Here is a 24715-nt window from a genome sequence, read left to right on the forward strand (position 1 = left end):
CATGGGAACCGGGTGCGGGCCCCAAATGCCCACGTCCTCCCGTTTGGACGCTTGTACGTTGTCGCCGCGGTCGGAGGGCGCCGGGTGCGACGCGAGGGACCGGTGGTTATTGGTGTCGCCGAGGCCCGTGGAAGCCTCTGTGCCGGGGTCTCCCTGAGGGAAACGTGGAACCGGCTCCGCTCAGGGGGCGCGTCTCTAACCCGCGGTGGGCGCGCCTCTGCGCGGGGCCGGCTGTGGGGCGGGCACGCCGGGGGCAGCGGGCCCGGGACGCCGGGGCCGCGGGACCCGAGGGGGCCGCGCCTTCGCTGGAGCGCAGCTCGCTGTTCTCCGCGGCCTCCGGCTGGGCCCCGCCTTGCGAGCCCCCCCCAAGGCCCCCGGGTCCCCCGACCCGAGGGGCCCCCCGGCGGAGGAGCGCCCGTGGCGCCGTGGGAGCCGCTCTGTTCTCGGCGTTTCCTCGGCGCGCGCCCCGGGCGCGCCCTTCCCCCGGGGCCCCTTCCCTGGGGCGCCGCAGGCTCGCCCGCTGGGCCGGCGCGAGGGCGGCGGGGCGGGCGGACCGCGAGCGCGGGAGCCTGCGCTGGTTTCTCTCGAGTCTCACGCCGCCGTCCGAAGGTGCCCAAACCCGGGCCTGGCGGGTGGGCTCAGCGCTCGGAGCCTCGGCCCCGGTCAGGGGCGCGTTCCTTGGCTGCAGGTTGGGTCCCCAGCTCTGGTTGGGGCGCGTGGGGCAGCCCGTCCCCCCCTCCCCTCTCTCTCGCGGGCGGTGGGAAATGCCCCCGGCTCAGGATTAGCAACAAATGTCCACACCTGACGAGAACCGACCTGATACACGGGCCCAGCGGGGCGCCGGCGTGGGTCAGGTACCGGATACTTACCGGGCCGAGGTTCCTTCCCGGACGCTGAGCGGAATGGCCGCCCCGCGGGCTCCCGGCCGTCCCCGGGCCGCGCCTGTCGCCGGCGGGGCTGCAAGAGGACGGGAATCCCAGCAACTGTTGGTTTGATGTTGAAGTGATGATATTTTAGATGCAGAGTTAACTACGTTACTTTAATTTTGTTGGTCTTTTTACTATTAAAATGTAGCTACATGATAGAAACTTTTAAAGATATGTTTTTATGGATTTGAGAGCGGGAGGAAGGGAGGGGGAGAGAGAAACATCGATGCTGAGGGTCGCTGACCGGCTGCCTCCCGCGCGCCCCCTGCTGGGGATGGAGCCCGGCCTGTGCCCCCACCCGGAATCCAACCGCGACCTCTTGGTTCCTGGTTGGATGCTCCGCCGCTGAGCCACGCCCGCCAGGCTCGATAGAAACACGTTAATACAGAAACGTTTAGGTTCTACGTGGTATTTCTATTGGGTGGCGCCGTTGTACGTGCTTCACAGCGTGTAAAATAAGCCAGGGGTGTGGGGAGAGAGTGGACCGAGGGTGAGGGACTGCGAGTTCTGGAATGAAAGGAGGGTGAGAGGTTGCCGGGCTCTCCTACTAATGCTCGGGTCGTGGCCTCCGGTACACTTGCTGAGCGTTTTAAATTCACTCGTGGGCCCCCTACAATTGCCCTCATGCTTTTATGAGATTTTACACCATTCTCCTGGCAGCGTGCCGCTCACTGTGTGACTACACATCTCAGAGCCCTCGTCCTGAAAATGACAGGAGCTAAGGGGTGGGACAGGTGTCAGTGCAGTCGCTTGGTGAGCCGTGGGGAGCAAAGCAGGCTTGTCTTTGCCCTCCTTGGGATCCTTGGGTGAGTCTAATCAGGTGGGATACCTGTCCCTCAAAATACAGGGTGCCTCCTGTGCCCCACCTCTCACACTGTTTGTATGTGGGGAGGAACTTATCACACCTGCTTAGACTAATCCCAGGGACGAGCCCACATCTGGTTCCCTGTCGCTGCCATGGGACACAGTAGGTGTGCCTAGATGTCCAGGGCAGGAGAGACAGGACAGGCCTCGCTGTCCAGGAGCTCCTGGAGCTCAGGCCAGAGAGATGAAGACAGAACCAGCTCTACAGGCTGCACCTCTGGACCTGCCTCTTTCCTTGGGCCCATGCTGGACTCGGGGTGTAGATGGTCAAGGTGGATCGTCTTGTCCTGGGCAGGAGGAGGTTTGGGTGTAGTGCTCCTGGGCTAGACTGGGTTTCCATGAGTCATCATCGCAGAAGTTGAGGTCCTGGATCAGAGGGGCTGTCCGAAAAGAGGGACTTCTCACCAGAAGCCCCACCCATTACTTGGTTCTCAATGGCAAACACTGTTCCTCTCTAGGTGCGGCCCTCTCCAACCTATTTGCCTGGCAGGCGAAGCTAATGAAGCCTGAAGCCCTGCCTGACCCCACCTGACTGGCATCTGGCAGCCAGGCAGCAGATGTGCATGGAGCATCTCTGAGGTGCCGAATTGGGCGGCAAACAGGACAGACTATCCTCCCAGAGCTGTGCTCTGGAAGAGGGTAAGCCCAACAAAACATGCAAAACAATAAGACGATTGCAGTATTTATAGCTACTGTGATGCAAATGACATGAAGGAAGTGGAAGAGAGTTAGTGGGTTACTGATGTATTGGTGGTGGTGGTGATGGTGGCTGCAGGAGAAAGGTGCCACCTGCGTTGTGAAGAGGTGGCCACGGTAACACCCTGGGAGGAGTGTTCCAGGAAGAAGGGACAGGGAGTTCGAAGACCCCCAGGTGGGCAAGGGATTGGCATGATCAAGGGACGGATGCCAGGGTGGTTGTGGCATCATGAGTACAGGTGTGGTGGGGTTGGGAGGAGGGTGAGCAGGGACAGATCAGGAAAGGTCTTACAGACAAGGAAGTGACGTTTAAATGCATCATGGCTGCCTTAGCGCCACTGCATGTTGGTCTGTCTTTGGGGAGAGAGGAACACAGGATACCCCAGGATAAAAGATGACTTGATTTATAAGAGAAGGAAAAGAGTTCTTGTCCTCTGAAGGTGCAGACTCAGTGGGGAGGCAGGCAAGAAGCCTACAAGGAATTAGAATACACAGCATGCCAGGGAGCGATGGGTCCAATACAGAAAAATGAACCGGGGAGGGTAGGGTAGGGGGAAGCCTGTGATGTTAAATAGAGTGGCCTGGAAAGGCCTCTCTGGAAAGGGATCCCTTGCATGGAATCCTGAAGGAGGTGAGGGAAAGAGCATTGCAGGCAGAGAGAACTGCAAGTGCAGAGGCCCTGGGGCAGGAGTGTGCACAGCATACCAGGCTAGCAGGGAGGCCCATGCGTGTGGAGCAGGTGAATGGAGATGAGGTCAGCAAGCATGAGCTAGGCAGGGCCTCGTGCCTGGGTCATGGTGAGGCCATGGGGGCTTGCTGATCAGAGGGAATGACATGAGCAGACCACCCCTTTGGAATCTGCTCTGTCTGCTGTGTTGAGAACTGGCTCTGGGGGCCATAGGAGATCATTGCAGGGGTCCAGGTAGGTGATGATTAGGTCACAGCCATGCAGGTGTCAAGCAGTTGAGCGATTCTGGGTATACATTTGCATAGGAGAGCCAAGGCTGGAGTCCAGATCTAAGTAGTGATCATCATATGTTGATTCTAGATGGATCCACTGGAATTAGAGACTTCCTGTACTGAACATGAGAACCAAAGTGGGCTCCGGAATGGTTCCTAAGGGTCCAGGATGTTCTCTGAGGGACTTGTGATGAACCAGGCTGGCTGTTTACAAACGGAGGAGGGTCTCCCCCATGCTGAGGCCAGATGCGTGGGCAGTTTCCAGAAGGTTCCCACGGCTCTCACAGCTCTGCACGTGGCAGTCCTCCTGTGAGGATGTACTGGGGCTCAGTGATGCACACAGGCCTGTGTGAGGCATCGCCTCCCTGGGCAGGGCAGGGCGGACGTCCTGTCAAACCTGCTTATCTGCTGCTGTTTAACCGAGACTGTCACAGTCGTCCCTTCTGGAGGACCTGAAACAGCAGCGTGGAGTTGGTCCTGAGGAGAACAGGTCAGCACACGGGAGGGCAGATGGACCTGAAATGGGGGCTGAGAGCTGTCCTGGGGAAATGGGGTGGCTTCTTTCTGAGGAGGGCGCGGTGCTGGTTTGTTAACTGCTTTGCTTGATTAAGGTATGTGAGTGCTCTTTGGCCAAGTTTCACCTTCATGTGGCACAGTGTGGGCCTGATGGATGAAGGATGCTCAGTTTGTGCTTTGATGGCTGCATTGTTGCCCCAGGATGAAAGACGGGAAGGGAGGTTTATAGGTTCAGGTGTGAAGCGAGGACAGTGACCTGCTCTCGGTGGTGAGGGCCAGGAACACATGGAAAGTGGCACTTTGGTGCCAGAGTGGAGCTGAGGGGGCAGAGGGCACTTCTCCCTTTTGTGCCCATCATGCTTATGGATCATCAAATCCCCTCAGCGTTCTATAAGGCATCCGTTCCTGTTCTGAAGTCCTGCGCATGCGTGCGTGTGTGTGCATGTACTTTCTTCTCCCCACGTCACAGGCAAGACAGGAGACTGAGCCTGGGGTACAAGAAGAATGTTGACAAGGGAGGGGCCAAACAGGAGGACCCACATCTTAGGAACTGAAGACTTTAGTGATTTTGGCTGTCTGTCTCTATCTCTCTGTCCCATGAATTCACACACACACACACACACACACACACTGAACAATGGACAGATCTGTGGATTGGACAGATGAATAGATAAGTATATAGACTGAGGGACTTTTAGAGAGAGATCCACTAACATGGTTTTACCACAAGGAGATCACATTCTCCGTGATTTAAAAGTAAAATTTTAATTTTACTTAAATTTCAAATTATCTTAAAAATAGTGATGGAATTGCCAGATGCAGTGTGACTTTCTCAGCCACGAGAACTGCTACTTCCTTAAACCCCCCACGAAGGCTCAGGTGCAGGATTCCGGAACCCACAGCAGGCTAGAGCGGCGGTTCTCAACCTTCTCATCTGGCACGTAACTTAATTACTAGCACTCTGCAGCACAACAAAAATACTGAGCTGATCCAAAAGTAGGTGTACTTTTGATTAATTTAAAAAGTAATAATAGTAATTATCATTTTGCTCCAAAGTGACTTTTTAAAAAAACAGGTGCCTATACTTGTATATAAGGATTTCTGGTACCAAGAATTAACCAACCAGACACAACTGTATTATGTGACATGACCAATAAGATGGAACTCTGTTATGTGACCTATATATTTATGATTCAAGACACGGCATTCACACCGGACGACTGCTGTTGTGTTGGCTGTTGTCATTTTCTTATTTGATAATCTAAGGGGAAAGAGGTCAGTGCCTCTGACTAAATAGGCAGGTATGGCATGTTTTAAAAAGTCTTAAAGCACACTGGTTGAAAATCACTGAGAGATATTATAGGAAATCGACTGCCTCATTTGAGACAGTGAGTGTCTACCCCCGGCCCTGAGCCCCAAGGTGGCCTGTCCCTGCACGCCCTGCCCACCACTCAGGGTGCTGGCTCTCACTCTGCATTACTTCGTCAAGGAAGAGACTTCCCATTGGATTTTCAGACTCTAATTCCCACGAACACTTAGTCTTAGGTCTATGATGAAATGCCCAATGCTCACCTCGCAGCAAGGAGCTCTTGGTGGGGTCTGGGCTTTCTTCCTGGACCCCCAGCCCAGGATGGCTGCTGAGGGCACGTCCTCACCACCTCCCTCATCTGCATCCTGTCCAAATAGGGCCATGGCAAGTGCGAATGGTCGCCAGTATTTCTGTTTTTTAAAAAAAACCTTTATTGAGGTCCAATTTATATGCTGCACAGCTCACCCACTTAAGGAGCATAGTTCAGTAGCTTCCAGTGTGTTCACAAGTGCATATGACTATCACCATGGTCAATTTTAGAACATTTCTTCACCTAAAAAGAAACCAGCCTCACGTACTTCATCTACCACTCCCCAGCCCCACCCTTCCCCTCAGAGGCCAGAAGTCCAAAATCAGGGTGTCAGCAGGGCTTGGCTCCCTCCGAGGGCCTGGGAGAAAGTCTGCCCCCTGCTTTCTCTGAGCTTCTGGTGCTGCCTGCAGCCCTCGGCATCCCCCCAGTCTCTGCCTTGGCTGTCACCTGGCATCCTCCCTGTGTGTGAGACTTTGGGTCTCTCCTTGCGGGGGCACCCATCATATGGGACTTAAGTCTCAACCTAATGACCTCATCTTAACTTTGCAATGACCTTATTTCCAAGAGTCACGCTCACAGGTGTTGGGGGATTAGGACTTTAACATATCTTTTGGGGGGGGACACCACTCAACCCACAGCACCATGGTTCATGAGCATCCGTCAACCTTCCCCTGAAGAAATCAGGAGAGAACTGCCCAAGGGCAGAGAAACAGACCAGCTCGATGGCCTGCTCCCCGTCTTCACCCCCCAACCTGTCCAGCAAGCCCTCCCTCTGGCAAGGACACTGAGGGGGGAGGGTCAGTGGGGTCTGGTCTGGAGGTGAGGGGCCCAGGGAGCCCACAGCAAGTGGGTCACCATTGCACCTGCTGACTCTCCTAGTCATTCTAGGCTTCAAAGCCCAGTTCTCCAGACACCTGTTTCCCAGTGCTGAGGAAGCTTCTGCATTTACTGAGCAAAGCATGGGGTAGAAGACCTGTCTCTTTGTTCCTGGATCAAAGTTTGCCTTCCCCCCTGCACTAGGCTTTGGGACCTGAACTTTGAGTTTTGGAGCAAGTCACGTGGGGTGAAGTAGTAGTCATCGGATCACCGTGGCACTGGTTTGGCAGGCTCTTCCTGCCCAGCCCTGTCCCGCTGCCCGGAATCCTGCAGAGGAGCCTGCAACATGCAGCCATGCAGCCAGGAGGGGACACCGGTGACCACGGCACCATGAGCCGTTCCTGCACAGAGGAGCGTGCGCATCTTGGTGAGTGTGTGCTGTGGACCGGGTCCTGTGGCTGAGTTGTGGGAGGCTATCCACAGAGAAGGAGCCTCCAACGGCCATTTCCCATTTTCCTTCGTTTACTTGGCTGACTTGCTCTGGTTTTTGAGCATGTTTGGTGTACACCTCGCAAGAGGCATAAAAGTACCAAATCACAAGAATTCTCGGGTCCAGGAGAAACGCTCCCACCTGTGCCCACGCTTGCCCCACCTGTGCACAAGTACATCATGGCAGCACCGAGTGTGATGAGGAAAAGTAGAAACAACGTAACACCCAGCCACAGGACCATCCATACATCTACTGTGCTTTACTCATATGAGGCAGTTAGAAAAAGTTTATGTAGCCATGTGTCCAGATGCTAAACCCCAAACACCTGCTCAGGTGTGCCCTGTCCAGCGGATGCTGTGGATGTGAAGTGAGAGGTACCAGTAGACACTGTGAGAAGCTGCTGCTTACACAGAATCAGGCCAAGTGCTATGTGTTGTTTGTTGTCACATTTGGCAGAGGGACTTCGAGCACAGGGCTGAGCTGTCTCTAAAGATGCGTTTCCTTAAAAAGGAGCCGGAAGTTCAGAGTGTCAGCTCGGGTGACTGTGCCTGGGGGGTATGCGGATAGTCGTCTTGTCTTTTGCAGATGTTTTTATATGCTTGAGAGAGCCCACAGTTCAAAACCATTTTAGGATGATTTACATGGATTAATAGGACCTTGTGCCTGGGCCTCAGGGAAGTGACTGGCATTTATAGAGCCAGGGCCCAGGGAGTGCTCTGTGGGTGGGAGGCTGGGAGGAGCCCTCTGAGGTCCTCGTATCAGAAAAGCTTGGACTCCACCCCATGAGCAAACCCCTTGGGAAGTTGACAGATGCCGTTCCAGGGCTGTGACTGGGCTGTTCCAGGCACTTGATTCACAAACCTGGAGTCTGGGACCCAGCCAGGGTTTTGCCTAGGCTTGCAGCAGCTCGGCCCTCAGACACCCTCACCGCCCACCCACCAGCCAAGGGGCGTGGCCTTGCCTACTCCCTGGAAGAGTCCTTCTGGTTTTACAGCCATCTATAATGTGCTTTTACAGTATCATTCCCCTAACACACTCCCCGGGTTTCTCAGTACAAGTGGCCTGGGGTTGCTGAAAATGACAGGCGTCCACCGTGTTAGTACAAGCAGTATACTTTCTCTGCGAGTACAATGTAGACCAGAGCACTCCCTCTGGTTGCCAGCTTGTCCAACCTCACAGTCACCTTAGGGCAGTGTCAGGGCTTTACCACCACCCCTGAGGAGCTTTCCAGGCATCCTTTCCTTCTGCACTTGCCATGAAATATTACTGTCATCTGTTTGTGCACATCTGTGCGGTATACACAGAAGAGTAGAGATTTTTGCTCAAGACTTAATTTCTGGCCCTGTGGGGCTGCATCCCCTGTGTTGAGAATTTGTGGTCTAGACCCATCTCTTAAGCCAGTACCCGGGCCTGGGCTGGGGATAGCAGCCTGTGTGTCAGAGGCAAATCCAGCTTCCAGAAAGCAAAGGAAACCCAGATCTTGCTCTGCCCCAGGTACTGGATTGATGTTTCTCCTGCTGGTCACAGGACACCAGGGCCAGGGTTGGTATCATCACTCTCTTCGCACTGGTCATTTCTTTCCCTGCCTGTGACATGGGGAAGATGGTTTGAATGGGAAGGCCTCCCTGGGCCCGGGAGCCGTGGCACTGACTCCAGCCCTCCTTCACCCCCTTTCTGTCCAGGATCCCCAGCCATGGCGGAACTGCGCCGGACCAATTCCTCGCTGACAGCTCTGGACGAGGAGAAGCTGTGGGAGATGATGGAGAGCCACCGTTACAAGATCGTGCACAGCATCTGCCCCAGCCGCCTCACCCCCTACCTGCGCCAGGCCAAGGTGCTGGGCCAGCTGGACGAAGAGGAGGTGCTGCACAGCCCCAGGTTCACCAACACCGCCATGAGAGTTGGTGAGCTCTGCGCCACGGCCTCTCTGCCCAGCCAGCAGCGGAGGGGACCCAAGTTCCAGATGGGTATCTGTTTCCCCAGAGCTGTCATAACAGATGACCACCAAGTGGGTGGCCTCAAACAGTAGAAGTGGATTCTCTCATAGTTTGGAAGCTAAACATCTGAAATTAAGGTGTGGACAGGGCTATGCGCTGTCCGATGGCTCCAGGGGAGGATCCTTCCTGCCTCTCTCAGCTTCCGGGGGCCTCAGGCATCCCTTGGCTTGTGGCCCCATCACTCCAGCCTCTGCCTCTGTTCTACATGGCCTTCTCTGACTGTCTCTCCCTGTTTGTCTCTCATGAGGACACTTGTCATTGGATTGAGGGCCCACTCAGGTTATGTAGAATACTCTCCTGTCAAGGTTCATAACGTAATTACATCTGCAAAGACCCTTCTTCCAAATAAGGTCCCATTGACAGATTCCAGGTGGACACACCTTAGGGAACACAATTCACCCTTAGGGACCAGATGTCTTTGAAGCCAATACTGACAGTCTGTGTTTATTCATTCAAAGATGGGGAAGTTCATGGTGTTCTCCCAAAATGTCAGGTTGTTAGGAGAACTCACTCAGTTTCTGTTCATAAGACACTTGTCTCAAAGGCTGGGCCACGAAGAGCCAGCAGTAAGTGGTCATAGCCTGGGCCACAGAGAGCCAGCAGTAAGTGGTCATAGCCTGGGCCACAGAGAGCCAGTAGTAAGTGGTCATAGCCTGGGCCACGGGGAGCCAGCAGTAAGTGGTTATAGCCTGGGCCACGGAGAGCCGGTCGTAAGTGGTCACAGCCTGGCCAAGGGGAGCCAGTAGTAAGCGGCAGTTGACATGATGCTCTCTGTGCCTGTTGTCTGATGAACCTCAAAAGCAGGAGAAATGAATCCAAGCTGAGAGTGATGGGGTCTGGGTGGGCCTGGGGCCCGGGGTGCCGGTGTTTGCTTCTTTCCTCCCATGAGCTTGGTACACGTGCCTGCACATGTCCACCAGCATGCCTGGTAGGTGTTGAGAGCTGCGATCATCTTCCTTAGTCTCTTAGCTCCAACTCCCGGCACTTGAGTCGTAGTAGTTGCTCAGTAAACATGTCCTCGCCCTTCTCGAGGCTGACTGCCACTTCCAGAACAGAAGGAACCCCACCCCACGATCCTGATTCCCAGATGTGCGAGGACCACCCCCCTCCCCATAGGGAAGCCCGCCCAACGTCTGCTTAGCCAAGACTGTCCGTCTCCCAAGGGCACTTGCTGGACTTGCTGAGGACACGGGGGAAGAACGGGGCCCTCGCCTTCCTGGAGAGCCTGAAGTTCCACAGCCCCGACATCTACACCCTGGTCACCGGGCTGCAGCCCGATGTGGACTTCAGCACCTTCAGTGGTGAGAGCTTGGCCTGCGATTGGAGCCTCTGGTTCCTAGTAACCTCTGGGGTCCCGCCTTGCTGGCATGCTGTTCCCAACACTTTTCCTGATGCCTTCAGGCAGAGGTTCCTTTCTGTCCTTTCAGTGCTCTGGGGATGAGGAGAACCCCCACTAACTGTAGTGAAGGCCAGTAGGAGAAGGAGCCCATCACCTTGGGCTCTAGAAGGAAAAGTCTGTCCCTAACTAGCCAGCACGAAGAGGACAACCTTCTCGGGTGCAGGTGAAGGGGAAGTATCCCTTCCCTAGAAGAGCTCCTAGTCGGCCCACTGGGGGCCCATGCTCGGGGTAAAGGGCAGCCCAGTCCTGGGCAGAGGTGCCTGCCAGAAGGGGAGTGGAGGCCGCAGCCCTCTGTGCCTGTGCTCTGCCCACTAAGCAAAGGTTCACTCCACCTTGTGAGGAGAGAAGACCATTTTTGTTAATTGAGTAATTTCAGGCTTCCCTGAGGAGCTGCTGAAAGGTTTGGGAATTCAGAGGAGCAGGACAGACGTCCTTGGAAACTGCATGAGAAGACATCTCTGCCTGTCTCCCTCGCAGTCAGTCCATGCTTGTTACTTAGAGATCAACTATGCAGATTTATGTTCCTGGTTATTTTTTAGGATGACATTGAAATGCATTAGCATTGAGTATGTCTGGGCTGAGGAGGGCAGTGGGGTCTGAACAGCAGGGTTTCCCAGGGAAGCCAAGACTGGGTAACCCTTGTACCAAAAATCTCAAATCATGTGGTTTATTTACCAAAACCTCAAATGAAGTTCACCCTGGAAGCCTTGAAGGAGATGGATAGACTGGGGGAGTCTTCTTGAGAATCTCAGTGCAAGAAGCAAAGCCTAGGAGGACAAGGAGTGGGGGCAGGGAGTGATGCCCAGGCCTCCCCTGCAGGACTCATGGAGACGTCCAAGCTGACCGAGTGCCTGGCCGGGGCCATCAGCAGCCTGCAGGAGGAGTTGAGCCAGGAGAAGGGGCAGAAGGAGGCTCTGGTGCAGCAGTGCCGGCGGCTGCAGGAGCTCCTGGGCCAGGCCGAGGCCCGTGCTGAGGGCCTACACCAGCTGGAGGCCGACCACAGCCGCATGAAGCGTGAGGTCAGCGCCCACTTCCACGAGGTGCTGAAGCTGAAGGACGAGATGCTCAGCCTTTCGCTGCACTACAGCAACGCACTGCAGGAGAAGGAGCTGGCCACCACACGCTGCCGCGGCCTGCAGGAGGAGGTGCTGGGGGGACACCCTGCTGCTCTCTGGCCCATCTCCTGGAACTCCCCCCTCCTCTTTGTGGGTGCCCGTTGCCCAGTGTTGCTGAGTCTGCCCTGGTCGGGGCACACTGTTCACACGCCCCTCCTGTCCGCTTCCCCCGGCAGCTGTATCTGATGAAACAGGAGCTGCAGCGGGAGAGGCTGTCGGCCTCCTGTGAGCGCGAGTTTCGAGAGCGGTCTCTGAAGATGGCTGACGACCCAGAGCCAGGAGCTGAGGAGCTGAGCCGGCTGAGGGAGGAAAATGAGAAACTCCGCTCGCTGACCTTCAGCCTGGTTGGTCCTGGGGCCCCAGCAGGGTCCACTTCTTCCCCATGGCCCCCAGGGGTACCCAACAGGCTCCTGGTGAGGTGGCCAAGGGCCCTGTGACACAAAATCCAGTGACCCCCCCCCCCCCCCAGCCCCAATGCTGATGGAATTACCAGGCCCGGGATGTCCACAGAGCTCACTCAGCCATGCTGCTCTGGGTGGGTGGGTTGGTTACAAGTCATATAGTTTCCTCTAGAGCTGGGGGGATGGAGAGAAACCTGTCTGCCTGCAGAACACGCTGCACTGGAGAGTGCGGGTTCCAGGACGCAGAGGGGTCAGGGACACCCATGCCCTGGAGCTGTGCAGGCCCTCAGCTCCCTTCTGTTTACTTGAATCAATGAGCATCTGCTTAGACCTCTTCCTTCAGTTCACACCCACTGGGTGCAGGGCTCGGCTGCCACGACCTGGGCTGTGCCAGCGCCCACCACCCTGCCTGCAGAGTGAGCGGGAGGGCAGGTGTTGCTGGTGTTTCCTCTCCCAGAAACTCCCTTGCAGGGGCCTGAAGCAGGAGGTTCTATCCCAAGGGGCCTCAGCTCTCGACCAGCCGTGCAGCACCTTCCCCACCTCAGGTCCCATGTTCCTGCCTCATGGGCAGTAATGTCCCACATCCCACCACCCGGCTTTCACATTTGCTGCTCTAGGGACGAGGTTCCCCGGGGCTGGCGTGTGGGGAGAGGGAGCCTGGGCTGACCTCCCTTTGCGCCAGGCGGAGAAGGACATCCTGGAGCAGAGCCTGGACGAGGCCCTGGAGAGCAAGCAGGAGCTGGTGAGCCGCATCCACTCACTGCGGGAGCGTGCGGCAGCTGCCGAGCTGCAGCGGAAGCAGGTGACCCTCAGGCTTCACTCTGGGGAAGACAGATTCTCTAGCACACATGGAGTTAGAACCAAGTTGCCTAACTAACACATCGTTCATTCACTTATTCCTGTGTCAAAGCCGTGTTGAGCACCAGCTCGCGGCGCGAGACCAGCGGTCACAGCTAGTGGGTGGGGTGGTGAGAAAACAGGTCTGGCAGATGGGCAATGAGGACAAGGCCGCGTTGAGGAGCTTGGGCCAGGGTGGGAGCCAGGGACTTGCAGAGTTGCTACAGAAGGTGAGGGAGGATGGGAAAGGAGCCAGGGGGTGAGATTGAGGCAGGCGCAGGGAAATTATTTGTGCTCCGCTCTGGGGCGGGGAGCGAACAGAACAACTACACATGTAGCACCCACTCGCGATTTGATGGCTCAGTTCAGTGTGCTGAGCACAGCATCTGCAGGTGCTCCTGGAAATCGGCTCTTAGGGGACAGGCCCAAATTCACCGTTTCTCCTTGGCACCGCTGTGGGCTCCCTGACGCCCCCCACCTCCATGGGCCGTGTCTGTCCCCCTCTGTCCAGTACTGGGAAGAGAAGGAGCAGACCCTGCTGCAGTTCCAGAAGACGAAGATGGACTGTGAGCTTTACAAGGAGAAGATGACTGCCCTGCAGAGCCAGGTGGCTGAGCTGCAGAAGGAGCGGGACCAGGTACCCAGAGAGGCAGGTGGGGCCTGAGGCAGTAGGAGCTGTCGGCTGCTGTTTCAGGAAACCCCTGCCTCTGTGTGCTTGTGGCTGAGGGCTGGTTGGCTGCCCTGTGAAGCTGGCCCCACCCTCCATGGTAACTGGTTCCAGATTTGGGGTCTCTCCTTGGTCCACACAGCTTCTCATCTCCCACCATTGTCACTGGCTGAGGTGCTCACTGTCCAAGACTAGAGGTCACATCTGGTACCTCCTTTCATTTCTGTGCACATGCACAGACTGGATGTGTCACCACACACGTAACACAACTGTGAACAGATGGTGTGTGCCTGTCCAGGGAGCCCAGTGTTTGCCACACACCAGGCGCGCGAGTCAGGATCCACACAGACGAGAAACTGTGGTGCTCTCTGGGGTGGCTCTGACTGGGACTCGTGGGTTCTGCTTCCCAGCCTCTTCATGCTCTCGGTGTCCTTGTGTCTTGCCCACAGGCCTACTTGGCCAGAGATTCAGCCCAGGTGGAGATTTCTCAGGGCCTGACAGAGAAGGATGCCCTCCGCAGGAAGGTCTTTGAGCTGACAGACCAGGTCTGCGACTTGCGCCAGCATCTCCGCAGGCTGCAGGCCAAGTCACCACAAGAGGTAAGCCCTGCCTGCCGTGTGGGCCCTGGAAGCAGGGGGCAGGGCTGGAGACTGCCAAGTGGGGTGTGCGTGGAGTCAGTGGGGTGGGGTGTGGTGGGAGCCGAGCTGGGGTGGCACATCAGCCATGTGCAAAACCTGTATATATATATATGTATATATATACACACATGTCTAGAACAGACTGACGACAGAGTGCACAGGCTGACTGCTGTGTCTGTGTGTGGGAGGGTGGGCAAAGTCTTTAAAAAAATTTTTTTTATTGATTTCAGAGAGAGGAAAGGAGAGGGACAGAGAGATAGAAACATCAATGATGAGTCATTGATCTACTGCCTCCTGCCCACCCCCTACTGGGGATTGAGCCCACAACCCAGGCAGGTGCCCTGGCCAGGAATCAAACCCTGACCTCCTGGATCATAAGTTGACAACCCCTGAGCCACACCGGCTGGGCAGTGGGCAAGTCTTTGTTCTGTAATTTCTCTGCTCTCCCCACCCCCCATTTTCTATGTGAAGTAGGTGTAGATGTATTGTATGTACATTAGGCACCATTTATATAACCAGTAAGGAACTACATATACTCTCTAACAGAAATGAAATGCTGCTCACCAAGCCTGTTGCTGTGTGTCCTGGTGGTCAGCAGGGGTCCCAACTGGGAAGAGGGGACATAATATTTAGTCTGGAAGCTGATGAGAGAGGGTGGAGACGGGGGTGGTGACTGGGTAGAAACCCTGAGAGCATCCAAGGGGCCCATTCCTGAATTAACCAGCCGGTCCGGCGTCTTTGCAGCCCAGGCAGGAAGCGGGGCCCAAGGAGCCCTGTCGGAGGGGAAAGCAGCGGCTCATGCGCATGTTCGCCATCTGCCCCCGGGACAGCAGTGACCTCAGCTGCCTCAGCTCCTCCGAGGTACAGCCGGTGCCCCTCCACTGCTGGGGACAAACCAGGTTCAGGCAGAAGGGGGCTCGGCATATAGTAGGTGCTGAAGAGATACTTAAGTAGATGGAGGGCTGCATCCAGGCCTCCATTGTCCACCTGGTATTCTCCAATCCCCACTCAACATCTTGCACGGTACACCTGTCAGCACGTGACCCTCCCTAGCCAGTTACCTGGACTCTCAGGGCCTTGATCACTTTATATGTAGAGTGGGACAGTATTGCCCACTTCATGCATTTATCGTGAGGATTAAACGATATAAAGTATAGAAAGCAAATAGAGTGCTGGCACATAGTAGCTGTTCAACTAATGTACCCTGGTTGTGTGCTTCTCCCTCCCCTCCCTCTCCCTCCTTGGCCCTGATGTTAGGGGCCCTGACACATTCCCTTTCCTTAGCAGGGAGGGGCTGGGGGTGTCTTGCGTGAACTCCGTGCTAACCCTGCTTCATTATCGTCCAGTCTCAGCTCTGGTCGGACCTGAGCGCCACGTCCAGCCGCGAGCTGGTGGACAGCTTCCGCTCCAGCAGCCCTGTGCCTCCCAGCCAGCTGTCCCTGTATAAGCGAGCCACAGAGGACTTCCGGGAGGACCCCTGGTCTTTCAGGTAGAGCAGGACGAGCGTCAGGGTTGGACGATACCGGTCCTCTGGCAGCTCACCAGGGACAAGGGCTGGGCAGGTGCTGGGTGCTCCAGGTCTGAGACTGGGAGCAGGCCATGCGGCCTGAGCTGTCTTCCTCTTTCTCTCTGCAGTGGCTTCTCAGAAATCCTGGAGGGGGACTGGGGAGCCTCCCCGGGAGCTAAGGTGGGTGACGCAGACCTGGATTACGAGATTGTAGACAAGACAGGTGAGTGCATCCCTCTACCAACCTCTGCCACCGCCCCCGTCCGCAGAGCTGGGCCACAGAGCTGGGAGGGGAGGTGAGGACAGGGATCTCCAGGTAGGCAGGTGAGATGACCAGGTCTCCCCAGGGGCCCAACAGAAGGAAGTAAACTGGACCGCTGCCCTGACTGGGGCCTCTGGCGGTTCAAGCCGGTGCCCAGTTGCTCTGTATCCTGGGTGTCCTTTCTGTTGTCACCTGGCAGCTGAGGGAGTTGATCTGTCTCCACGCCCAGCTTAGTACAGATATTCAGACAGCTGCTCTCTCTTTCCCCTTGCTGCCCTGGACCATGGACACTCAGGCCTTCCGGGAACAGCAGATGGCAACAGGCTGCATTCCCTACTGCTCCTGGCCGAGGCACCCTTGGGAGCATCTCTCCTCTTGCGTGCTGGCTCCTGAGACCTCCCCTTCCTCCTGTGGCTTATTCCTATCTGTGACTTAACTGGTCCTCTCTCCTCAAGCCGTGGGCCCCTCACAGACAGCTCCTTACCTTCCAAACCTGCTGCAGCCTTGGGCCTCACACACAGTAGGCACTCAGCACCCCACCTGGGATTCATCCTGTGGCCACCAGGGGGCGCATGCACCCCGTGCTCCCCTTGCTGGTCCACTTAGATGCACCTGTGTGGTGGGGCAGTGGGTGGTGTGACCAGAAATCCGCTTTCCAAGATCACTGGTGGTTTTATTTGTAACAGTGATCGGTTGAGAGGATCCACCAAGGCCTGTGCAGCCTGGATGTGAGGTCATGGGGACGGGTGATGATTGCTCTTTCTTCTCTTGCTGTTCTGCTTAATGTCCTGTTTTCAAGCACTTTTAGTAGAATTGACCTCAAATACATCAGGAGTGTCTAATTAACTTCATTTGGTTCGAATGTAATCATGGATAGATTTTTGCTTGTGAGCTGGGCACAGGCTGCTCTGGCAGGTAATAAGCAGCTGTCTACCCTCTGCTGGCCCTCTGGTCCTCGTGGGCAGGTGGTCCACCAAGGGGGAGGACAGCCTCAACTGCCCTCAGGGAAACTGCTGTCTGGGCCCGGGGCCCATCTGCTTCGCAGGCTGCATGTTAAAATGCAGAACTTGGAGACCCCCTGGAGACATCGAGTCTTAGGGCTGCCAACTCAGAGGCCCCCACAGCCAGCAGCTGGCATGGCCTGGGGTACCAAGGAGGCAGCTGATGGCTGGGGCTGTCGCTGCCGTGCAGAAATGCAGGTCAGCACAGAAACTCAGGCCAAGGGTTCTGCCAGATCTGACTGTTGGAGTGAAGCCAGAAGTCCAGGTTCTAGATTTCCTGTCTTATAAAATGCTGGCAACATTCAGACACCACAAAGGACACGGTGTAAGTCAGACCCTGGCCAGTGCAGCTCTCCACCAGCTCCTTCCGTTTGGGGGAAGATGAACCAAGGACCAAGCAACGAGGAAGGGTGGAGGACAAGAAGGCTCAGCTTCAGCAAAGGAGTGGAGGGGGGAGGGGAGCTGAGGGGACAGGTGGCGGGTGAGCGGAGCTCCTTCAGGAGTGCGTGACCTTGAGGGCTGGTTTCCTCGCCGTCTAAGCCTCTGCTTCTGCCTAGACCTTCTGGAGTCTGAGAGCATCCCGCAGCCCATCTCCAGGGGTCTCTGCGTCTCAGCCAGGTGAGCAGGGGCGGGGCCAGGGCCAGCAGGTGGCAGAGTGAGGACTGTTGGCAGGTGACAGCCGTTTTCAGGATGGGGTCATGGTGGGAAGGGAGGCATGGAGAATTCCAGAATGCTGGAGCTGAAGGGGGCTGAGGGAGAGCCCTGGCTGCCCCTTCTGCTCTGGGCAACACACGAGCTCAGTCATCCCTTTCTGTAGCAGTGCCCCAGTGCGGCGGAGGCCGGCCCGAAAGATCCTGAGCCAGGTCACAGTGCTGGCCTTCCAGGGGGATGCATTGCTAGAGCAGATCAGTATCATCGGTGGGAACCTCACGGGCATCTTCATTCACCGGGTGACCCCAGGCTCGGCAGCAGATGAGATGGCCTTGCGCCCAGGCACCCAGATCCTGCTGGTGCGATGCGGTGGCTTTCTGTTGTTTGTTTTTTAATGGTGATCTTATTGTCAGCTCGTGTGTGTGTGTGTGTGTGTGAAAGAAAATACACATAATATAAAATTCACCATTTTAACCATTGAGGGCTTCTTATAAAACTTTTTAGTAAGATATTCATTATACTGCAGAAAACATAAATGTACAACTTAACTAATTATTATGAAGTGAATACAGTGGCAGGGAGGTGACTTTGATGTAGCCAAAAATTGAACATTAAGCCTTTTAACTATAGCGAGAAATTCACAAAATAGATGTCACCCATTCCTAAGACTCTCCTGCTCCCCCAGGAGGAAATCCCAGCCCCACAGTACATGGAAGCCCTTTCTCCCTTTGTCAGTCCTCTGGGGACTCTCCATTGTCCGCTCACATTGTGATTACAGCAGCAGAGCCCTTTAAGGTGTTTGGGGGATAGTCCTGAGACCCAAATGGAGCCAGTTCAGTTCCATTAGCATTAAAAATGCATCTTAACTTCTTACTATAAAAGTTCACGCTCTCCTCAAAGCAACGCAGGAACTGAATGGAGTGTGGACAGTGAGAGCCAGTGAGCGTTCACGGGGGGGGGGGGGCATCTAGTGAGTGGAGGCCAGGGATGCCGCTAAACATCCTTCAGGGCCCAGGATGGCCCTGCTCCAAATGTCAGTAGTCCCAGAGGTGAGAACCTGTGATCTAGAATGCTCTAGAATGCTCTAGAACGGAAGTCCATTTTGGAGAGCAGAAACTTGTCCCTTGGTGGTGGTCTTGGTTGTGGTGTGTTGGAAAGGGGTTGGTGGTTGACTGGGGTGGGAATGTGTGAGACTTGGGGGAGCTAAAACAAGATGTCCTGGGACAGGGACTATGACAGAGGCTCTGATGGCATGTGGACGGCTGAGGGGCCGAGGGGGGTTCTAGTTTGGGGTGCATGTCTGCACTCAGACTCTGGCCACTGAATCCTGGTCAGTAGCGCCCTACCTGGTGATTTGCCCACAGGTGGATTGTGAGGCGACAGACCCCTCCTTCAAGGCCGCCCTGGAGGGCAGGACCCTGGAGCAGGCTGTGGGACTTCTCCAGAGGGTGGATGGCTTCTGCTGTCTGTCTGTGAAGGTCAACATGGAAGGTACACACTCCCCCTCACCATGAGCTCACCTCTCAGGACTGGCCCCTCTGCCCAGTCTCATCTCTGTGAGCCCCTGGCTGTGCTGACTCTAGCCCCATGGCCCACTGCAGAGCCAGGGTGCACCCCAGGTCTACAGAGGCCCCCAAGGCAGCCGGGAACCTCCCACCCACTGACTTCGGCATCAGGATGGTTCCCAAGACTTTGGGGCCATACCTTCTGCCCCTTCTTCCAAGTTCCAGAACCTTCCTCATGTGGGGTCACTGCCGGGGCTGATCTGTCCTCATGTCCTCTTTGATCAGGTTATAAGAAGCTGGTCCAGGACCTGGAGGCCAAAGTGACCACATCAGGGGACTCCTTCTATATCCGGATCAACCTGGCCTTGGAGGGGCGAGCAGAGGGGGAGCTGCAGGCACACTGTGGTGACATCCTGCATGTCACTGACACCCTGTTCCAGGGCCGCAGCTGCTGGCATGCCCACCGTGTCAGCCCGTACAGCACGAGAGACACGGAGCACGGCACCATTCCCAACTACGCACGGTGAGCAGCTGCTGTGGATTGTGCCGCTTCCTGGAGGGGACACCACCGGGCTTACAGGAATGAGTGGGTGGGATGAGACACCCCAGGGAGTGTAATCCCCAGTGTGCCACACACCAGGTTCACTGCTTGGATGGGATTTGTTTGTGGAAAGGATGGACCTGAGTTCTGAAGCATTCTAGAGCATTTTAGAGCATTTGGGGCCAGTTTCTCAGCACTGTGGACATCTGGGGCTGGCTCCCTCTGTTGTTGGGGGCTGTCCTGGGCACCACAGGGTACCAAGCAGCATCCCTGGTCTCCCTCATGCCCCCTACTTGTGAAAAACCAAAAATGTCTCCAGACATTGCCACTGTCTCCAGGAGGCAGGGTGACCAATCACACTGGTGTGTCCCGGACTATCTTGGTTTAGCACAGAAAGTCCCACATCCTGGGGAATCCTCAGTCCTGGGACTGCTGGGGCAGTGGCCACCCTCCCTGGGAGCAGCATCGCACCTGCTGAGAACCATGCCTCAGAGCGGAGCATGGTGTCAGGTGTGGCACTTCTGAAGCCTCAAGCCTTGTGGCTCAGCTCAGCAGGTCCAGGGAGGCCTAAGACTGCCCCCCACACTCCCCAGGGGACAAGGCCCAAGTCCTCAGGCCACACCAGTAGTGAGGGTCAGGAGCTGCGTCTCCACCCAGGCTCACACCCAGGATATTCATTCGGCATCTCCAGGGTGGGCTCGGGCTTTGTGGGTTTTTCAGAGGCTGCCGTCTGGGGCAGTGGGGTGTTGGGAGCCCTCCTTGCAGTGGGTGGGTCTTCCCTCTCGCAGGGCTCAGCAACTGCTCATCGCCCTCCTGCAGGACGTGGCTCAGCAGAGCACCACCACCCGTAAGGTGAGGTCCTGCCCACTGGCCCAGGTCCTGGACAAGGTCCTGCTAGGATGGGCCCTGCTTCTCTCCTGAGATGCCCTCCTCCCCCAGCTCACATCACCTGCAGGAGGGGTCCAATCCACCTGTCTTCCCACCTGGGGTGGGCTGGCTAGGGGTCCCGTTTGGAGGATGTAGGCTACTGATCTGAGGGGGTCTCCCTGTGAGTCCCTCAGTACACATGCCCTGTGGGGAGACCCCTGCCTGAGGACCTCCCCCCTGCCTCCCTCATCTCCCCCAGCATGGGGCACAGGCTGTTCAGTGAGCATAGCCTGAAGATCCAGGGACCACCCTGGATGTCCTGGTGGGGCAGGTGCCAGGCCCTCAGCTTTGTGTGGATGGCGGGGACAACAACTGGTCTCTTTTCCTTCTAGCCATCTTCTGGAGGACCCCAGAAGTTGGTCCGCATTGTTACTGTGGACAGGACCAAGGCCAGCCCCCTGTGTTCATCCTTTGATGGGGCCCAGTCAGACCCCAGCGGGCTGGGAGGTAAGGTGGGGGTGGGGGTGGGAAAGGCTGCTCGCACCAGGAGGTGAGGGTGTTGGGAGGGGCTGCAGGCTGGTCAGCTTGGTCAGGGCACCGTCACTCAGCTGGGCAGGATCAGTGTTGTAAAAACCATAATTGGTGTCTGTGTGCCTTTCTGGAGAGCAGGTGAGCTCCCATCTTTAACGTCCTTCCTCCTATAATCTGTCCCATGAGGGTCATTTCTACAGACAGCAGTCCCTTTAGATGGACTAGTAAGTATGAGACACCATCCAAACGTTACACAAACTGGGGCCCCCTCAGGTCACTCCCTGGTGTGTGATGGGGGCGTGTTGTCAGCACAGCACCTGCCCAGCAGGTAAAATCGAGCTGTGACAATGGTCGGGAGTGAACTTAGAGAAGCTAAAACAATCTGAGCTTATTTTCTTCTGGAAAAGTTTTTGGGTGCATAATATAAGGGGGTTGTAGAAAATGGACTGAAACTTGAATGACTGGGAGAGAGGTGGGACTTGGAGGAGGGAAGCACAGGATGTGTGTCCAGGCGGGCACTGAGGGGGAGGAGAGGTCCTTGGGAGGAAGGAAGAGGTCTTCTCCATCCCGCCTACAGCCAGACAAGGCAGATGGATGAACCACAGCTGGAGGCTGGGGGCCACTCAGGGCTCTTCTCCTCTGTAGATGCCTCCACCGGGTGCTTCTGGGCGGAGAGCTGCGTCACCCTGGTGCCCTACACACTGGTGCGCCCCCACAGGCCCAGCCGGCCCCGGCCCGTGCTCTTCGTGCCCAGGCTGGTCGGGAAGATCCTGAGTGAGAAGCTCTGCCTTCTCCAAGGGTTTAAGAAATGTCCAGCAGGTTCGTTCTCACCTGGGGTCCCACCTATCTGCCAGGGGCAGGGCCTTGGCACAACCCTCTGTGGGCTTTTGGAGAGCAGCGTGGAGTTGCCCGTGTAGGTCCTGGGGCTGCTGTGACAGGTCACCAAACACCAGGGCGCAAAACACCCAAGGTTACCCTCACGTCTGGAAGTTAGGCCCAGAGATTCCCCAAGCTGGCAGGGTCCCGGGCAGGGGTGTACAGCATGGGCTCCCCTAGGGCCCCACGTGGTTGGGTGTGTGACATTCCCATCTACTGGCATCTTCAGAATATTTGAGCCAGGAGGAGTATGAGGCCTCCAGCCAGAGAGGGGACATCGTCCAGGAGAGGGAGACATCCAGCGGCCACCACCGGGTGACCCGCCCAGCTGTGGAATCCCTCATGGAGAAGGTAGGGCAGGGCAGGGCTGCTCTGGGGCATGGGGACTCCGTCTCCAAGGGTGTGGGGTGAGCAGGCCAGAAGCACTGGCTGTGACATGAGGGTTGCTGGTCGCCGGCCTGCAGGCCCCGGACCCCCAGGTTGGTGCTCAACTTGCTCTGGCTCGGTGTCTAGCTGCAGTGGGGCAGGAAGACCAAGCCCTGTCTTTGCCACTTAGGGTCCCTGTGACCTTGGGCGAGTCTCTCAACTTCCTGGAGCCTGTTTCCCCATCGTGGAAGGTGTTTAATAGCTTTTGTTAAATGAATAAACAAAGTGGAAATAACACTCGTGTGTTGAGGCTCAAACAGATGTATGAAAAGAAGCTGCAGTGGACTATATATGGGTACAAAGCGGCCAGGACAGCTGACTGCTGGAGGCGAGAACCCGTTCTCCGCACCCCCATCCCCACGGAGGTCGAGGAGCCCCCCCCCCAGGACTGAGCCCATACGAAGGCCCCCTCAGCCTCGACTTGCAGTTTCTAGGCTTCCCAGTTGAAACATCAAACAAATTTAAATTCTTTTATTACTAGAATCATTGCTTCATAAGTTGAGGTAGCATTGGGTAACGACAGGTGTGCAATGTTGTAATTTGACATCTGTGTCCAAGATCACTGGCATGCATGCCACCCAGCCTGGTTTCCACCCATCACCGCCCAACGCTTGACCCCTCACCCCTGTCTGCGTCCCCCCTTAACCAGCAATCTGTTCTCTGTATCTGAGTTTTGGTTTTTGTTTTATTCATTTTTTGTTTTGTGTTCCACACACGCGGGAAACCATGGTTTTTACCCTTTCCCATCTCACTTATTTTCTTCGCTTAATACCTCGGAAGTGGATGGCAGTGCTTAACGGTGTAGCAAACACCTTGAACACATGGGCATTAGCGAATTCTCTCCCTCTCTCCTGTGCAAATGCAGCCCTACCCGGTCACCTCCACCTTACTCCGGTCAAGGGCTCCCCCCACTTCCTCTGAGACCAAAGGCTTGCTTCCCCCCCCTCCCCCCCAGAACACCCACGCCCTCCTGGATGTGGGCCTGGACAGCGTGCGTGCCCTGCACAGGATGGAGATCTTCCCCATCGTCCTCCACGTTGCCATCAATGAGAAGGCGGCGAGGAAGCTCAGGTTGGTGCTCCCGAGGGCTGGTAGAGGGCTCGCGCCTGGTGGGAGCGCCCTGGGAGGTCCTTGTGCCTGGGGAGCACATGATGGAGCCTCCTGGAAGTGTCCCAGGGCAGATCCCCCACAACCCTGGGACAAAGGTCCTCCTGCCCCCCACCCTGGGAAGCAGCCCAGACTTCTTCCACTGTTTCCAGACTGTTTCCACTGCTTCCACTCAGCAAGGCCACCATTTACTGGAGCACATGGAGCAGTGTCCACGGTGGCTGAGGACCATGCTAAGACCATGACTTGGTTTATGGCTGGGGACAAACCCAGAGGTCCTGTGGCCCTTTATAATGTGACAAATGAGGTTGTAAACTAGACACCTGGCTCCACCCAGCCATGTCACCTGGGGTTGTGCCTCTTCGTGGACCCCTTGAAACTGGCCACCTGCATCCAGGGGCATTAGGTCCCCTAGAATCCTGAGCCAGGGCCAGCTCCCTGGGGCCTGCCCTGGGCAGTGGGCCCTACTCTCCCTGAGCCCGCCCCACCATCTCTGGCCCTGCAGGAAGGCCCTGCAGCGGCTGGGCACCTCAGAGGAGCAGCTCCTGGAGGCCAGCAGGCAGGAGGAGGGTGAGCTGGACAGAATGCCCTGTCCCTACTGCAGCCTGGCCCCCGATGGCTGGAGCGACCTGGACAGCCTGCTTGGCAGCGTCCGCTTTGCCATCTCAGACGAACAGAAGAAGGTCGTGTGGACCGAGCCGAGCCCCTGCTGATGCCCACGTCCTCTCCCAGGATGCGTGGACCTTTGAGCATGGGCCTCGCAGGCACAGCTTTGGGGTGCTCGCCGTACAAGCTCCCATTGGCTCCCCTCTCACTGGAGTCTGACCATGAACCTCACCACGTGCAGGTCACAAATGGGCAAACTGTCTTCTCATTTCTGTTAAAACGACCTCCCCTCACCTCACCAGGCCTGGGCATGGTCTGAACTGGACACCCTGAGAACGTTCCCACATGGGGTGTCTTTGGCATTCTCCCCAGAGCTGAGTCTGGATGTCTTCAGACAACTGCCCATCGGACTGACCACTGCACTTCCTTTTGTATTTCAGTGTGTCAGAGGGCTCTAGGTGAGCTTGTACCTCTGCTCTGGGCAGGGGCATGACCTTGGGGGCCACCAGGGCTGCCAGCCGCCACCTCAGTGGGTTTGGGATTCATGTAGCCCTGGCTGTTCTCTGCTTCTCACTATTGAGATGCCTCAGTCACTCCTGTTTACAGAGACTATTTACCCCTGAATATCGTCTCCAAGTGATGGAAACAGTGTCCTGGCCCAGGGACCTCACAGTCTTCTCCACAGGGTGCCGGCTGGGCTCCTCCCAGGACCGGGAACTGACCCTCTGCCCGGAGTCCCACCCAGGCCCATCTCAGGCCACCTTGACTCCAGCTCCAGGGCTCAGGCAGGGTCCCCAGGACCCCCCCAGACTGAATGTCATTGAACAGCAGCGGCCCCAAATCTGAGTGCCCAGGAAGCTGCTCTGGAACTCAGGTGGGCATTGCCATGAACTA

At 56.4% G+C, this 24715-nt stretch overlaps 1 protein-coding gene across 1 annotated transcript in view; it reads left to right on the forward strand.

Moving 5' to 3' along the window:
- Nucleotides 1-24715, forward strand: part of CARD14 (caspase recruitment domain family member 14) — a 25126-nt gene continuing 411 nt past the window's right edge. The window contains exons 1-23 of the mRNA XM_087826398.1: nt 1-53; nt 2249-2429; nt 6602-6824; nt 8570-8791; nt 10048-10185; nt 11103-11428; nt 11575-11742; nt 12482-12601; nt 13148-13273; nt 13753-13902; nt 14686-14802; nt 15288-15430; nt 15577-15671; nt 17269-17329; nt 17529-17721; nt 18727-18853; nt 19153-19390; nt 20197-20260; nt 20668-20782; nt 21452-21625; nt 21912-22033; nt 23064-23179; nt 23721-24695. Coding sequence (XP_087682524.1) covers nt 6752-6824; nt 8570-8791; nt 10048-10185; nt 11103-11428; nt 11575-11742; nt 12482-12601; nt 13148-13273; nt 13753-13902; nt 14686-14802; nt 15288-15430; nt 15577-15671; nt 17269-17329; nt 17529-17721; nt 18727-18853; nt 19153-19390; nt 20197-20260; nt 20668-20782; nt 21452-21625; nt 21912-22033; nt 23064-23179; nt 23721-23928 — 3096 coding nt within the window. The 5' untranslated portion in view covers nt 1-53; nt 2249-2429; nt 6602-6751 and the 3' untranslated portion in view covers nt 23929-24695. The remainder of the gene's footprint in view (nt 54-2248; nt 2430-6601; nt 6825-8569; nt 8792-10047; nt 10186-11102; nt 11429-11574; nt 11743-12481; nt 12602-13147; nt 13274-13752; nt 13903-14685; nt 14803-15287; nt 15431-15576; nt 15672-17268; nt 17330-17528; nt 17722-18726; nt 18854-19152; nt 19391-20196; nt 20261-20667; nt 20783-21451; nt 21626-21911; nt 22034-23063; nt 23180-23720; nt 24696-24715) is intronic.

The sequence above is a fragment of the Miniopterus natalensis genome, chromosome 17, assembly GCF_054644295.1.
Source record: "Miniopterus natalensis isolate mMinNat1 chromosome 17, mMinNat1.hap1, whole genome shotgun sequence".
Lineage (NCBI taxonomy): Eukaryota > Metazoa > Chordata > Mammalia > Chiroptera > Miniopteridae > Miniopterus > Miniopterus natalensis.